This window comes from Eurypyga helias, unplaced genomic scaffold (assembly GCF_000690775.1).
Source record: "Eurypyga helias isolate BGI_N326 unplaced genomic scaffold, ASM69077v1 scaffold590, whole genome shotgun sequence".
Taxonomy (NCBI): Eukaryota; Metazoa; Chordata; class Aves; order Eurypygiformes; family Eurypygidae; genus Eurypyga; species Eurypyga helias.
Window position 1 is genome coordinate 53,069 of NW_010226015.1, and position 2,724 is coordinate 55,792.

At 54.9% G+C, this 2,724-nt stretch overlaps 1 protein-coding gene across 1 annotated transcript in view; it reads left to right on the top strand.

The window, feature by feature from the left end:
* NEB (nebulin) overlaps nucleotides 1–2,724 on the top strand; it is a gene marked incomplete at both ends in the record, with an annotated part of 56,915 nt that overhangs the window by 52,924 nt on the left and 1,267 nt on the right. The window contains 5 exons of the mRNA XM_010151084.1: nucleotides 1–59; nucleotides 526–618; nucleotides 1,452–1,544; nucleotides 1,810–1,902; nucleotides 2,180–2,272. Coding sequence (XP_010149386.1) covers nucleotides 1–59; nucleotides 526–618; nucleotides 1,452–1,544; nucleotides 1,810–1,902; nucleotides 2,180–2,272 — 431 coding nt within the window. The remainder of the gene's footprint in view (nucleotides 60–525; nucleotides 619–1,451; nucleotides 1,545–1,809; nucleotides 1,903–2,179; nucleotides 2,273–2,724) is intronic.

Genomic DNA, 2,724 nt, shown 5'->3' on the forward strand with positions numbered 1-2,724 from the left:
CAACCCCCGTCACTCCTGAGATGGAGCGAGTCAAACGCAATCAAGAAATCATTAGCTCGGTACTTTCAATAGGAAACCAGCTGCTGAAGGCCTGAGCCGTGTGCCTGACGTAACTGCGGCCGTGTCGGTAACGCGGGCTTCCTAACCAGCGCCCCAACCTGCCGCGTGGCCTACACCCGCGCTTACAAACCCTAGTAGCTCTTACTTAACACTGTCCGGAGCAGGACTTTGCTACACCCAGGTTTGACCTTTCTTTGATGGATATTGTTCCTTTGCACTTATTTTTTTAACCCCTTCTCACCACTGTCGTGCTTTGGTGCAGCTGATTCCCTACAGGATCCGTTCCTGCATCCCAGCAGAGTGGCAGAGCTCCTTCGGGAGCAGCGGCGTGCCCCAGATCTAACCCTTCCTAAGCCTAACCGTTCCAAAGCTGCACTCCGTGTTGGCTGGGGGGTGTCTGGTGGTGGTGTATCTTCTTGCTGGTGCCTCTTTCATGACGTGTGGATACTCCCTTGTATCCTGTAGGTGTTGTACAAAGAAAACGTGGGGAAAGTGACCCCCACGCCCGTCACTCCAGAGATGGAGAGAGTCAAACGCAATCAAGAGATCATTAGCTCGGTACCTTGGAAAGGGACACTTTTGTCCTTCGTGTTTACATTTTATATTAATATGAAGTAACATTCTAACTCGTACTGAAAGTTGATTTTCAAGTTGAAAATAGATGTACTCCTTCCTGCAAATTAATCACTCTAAAATACGTTCCCTTGAGCGTTAACAGTGTGATCCAGAGCTCCAGGCCTGTGCAGCTGCGGGCTCTATCCAGACCAGAGCTGAGCGTCCCTGGGTGAACATGCTCGATTTGATAGCGGCTAGGCCTTCGGGTATTCGGCTTTAGCCAGAACCGGCCCACCCCAAGAACTCCCACCTCTCCACCCCACGGGAGGCTGTCTCGCTGTGGCAGGTGACCTCAGACCATTCCTGGCCTGGATGGCGTTGGCGACCGCGCTGAGGTGTCCCCATGGACCAGGGGGATGCCTGGGTGTAACACTGCGTCAGTGCCAGACGCCCCCCTCCACACCCATTATTTGGCTGCCCGGTGTCAGTGTGGCGACACAGCTCCCCCCACCCAGTCCCAAAAAGGTTACAAATCCCTTCAAATACAGGTAAAACACCCGATAAAAGATTTCTTGGAGAGCTCTGTCAGGCCAGAGGCAGCTTCCCCAGGGCCGTGGGGCCACTGTCAGAGCTGGATAGAGCCCGCTGTGAACCGGCAACGTAACCCGCTTCCCTCACCCACCTCCTGTCCCTCACAGCAGTAGACGTCTGGCTTTTGTGCACCGCGTAACCCCTCCTGACCCGAAATTTGATAACAAAAGGAATGATCTGTGTTCAAATCCTGTTGGGTTTTGGGGGGTTTTGAAGATACCGGATACATCTTCTGCATCCCGCAGGTGTTGTACAGAGAAAACTTGGGGCGAGCCACCCCCACCCCCGTCACTCCAGAGATGGAGAGAGCCAAGCGCAATCAAGAACACATTAGCTCGGTATTGTCTGGCAGGAGTAGAGGGGGTGTAACAGCGCAGTAACTTCAGCCTGCCTGGTTTTAACCCTCTCATGTGTTTTCCCTGAAACTTAAGAGTCAGCTCTTAAAATTTTAATCCTTAACAGTTTTTCTGTCCATTAACTTTTAAATCGTGTTTTTCCTCTGACCCCTTTTTCCTCTTTGATGGCTGGTGCTGACCCTAAACCCCGTAACGCTCCCGGTTTCGGTCTGTACGTCTGTGACTCTGGTTACTCTGTGATCCGTAGGTGGTATACAAAGAGGGCTTGGGGAAGGCCACCCCCACGCCGGTCACGCCGGAGATGGAGCGGGTCAGACGCAATCAAGAACACATCAGCTCGGTACTGAGAGAAGACAGAAAGCACCTTATGTTAAAAATAACCATTCTGAACAAAAGCTCCACTTCTAATTCAGCCTTATTTCCTCCGTTCTCCTTACTTTTGCCTATTCTTCCCTTTGGTTTTTCCCTTTTGCTCTAGCAAGTAACTCTTCCGCTGCTCTATTTCCCAAGCTCGCGTCTGCCCCGCGGTGATGCGTGCGCTTCCGCAGCAGCACCGTGCACGGAACGAGCTGTGAGTAGCCCAGCCTCACCCGGGGACGCCCTTGTGTTCATCGCAGGTTTTGTACAAGGAGCACCTGGCAAAAGGCACGCCAACACCCATGACTCCGGAGATGGAGAGAGCCAAGCGCAACCAAGAAAACATCAGCTCGGTAGGTTCGCTTCCGCCCACACATGAACACGCATGACAAGTAGCGTTTCGAGCCCTGGCATCCTTACTTGGGCCCTTCCTCGCTAACCTCGTACTCCGGAGGGGAACGCTGCCCTGCCCCAGCCCGTGTTGCTCCACGGAGGGCATTGTAGACTCACGGACTGGCTCGGGTGCGAAGGGACCTTTAGAGCCCATCCGCTCCCACCCCGCCGCCACCTCCCGCTACAGCGGGCGGCCCAGAGCCCCGTCCGACCTGGCCGCGGGCAGCACCACCCCTGGGAGCAGCACTGGAGGAACCCCCAGCCCCGGCAAAAGATCGGTGTTTCAGTGACAGTCAGGAGTGACTGTTTCACCCTGGTGACTCGGCTGCGTAGGAGAGCGCTACCCGGAGCGACTGCTGCGCTACCTCGGCGTGTTGCGACGCGGTGCGGAGCGCGCAGCCGAGGGCTGTCG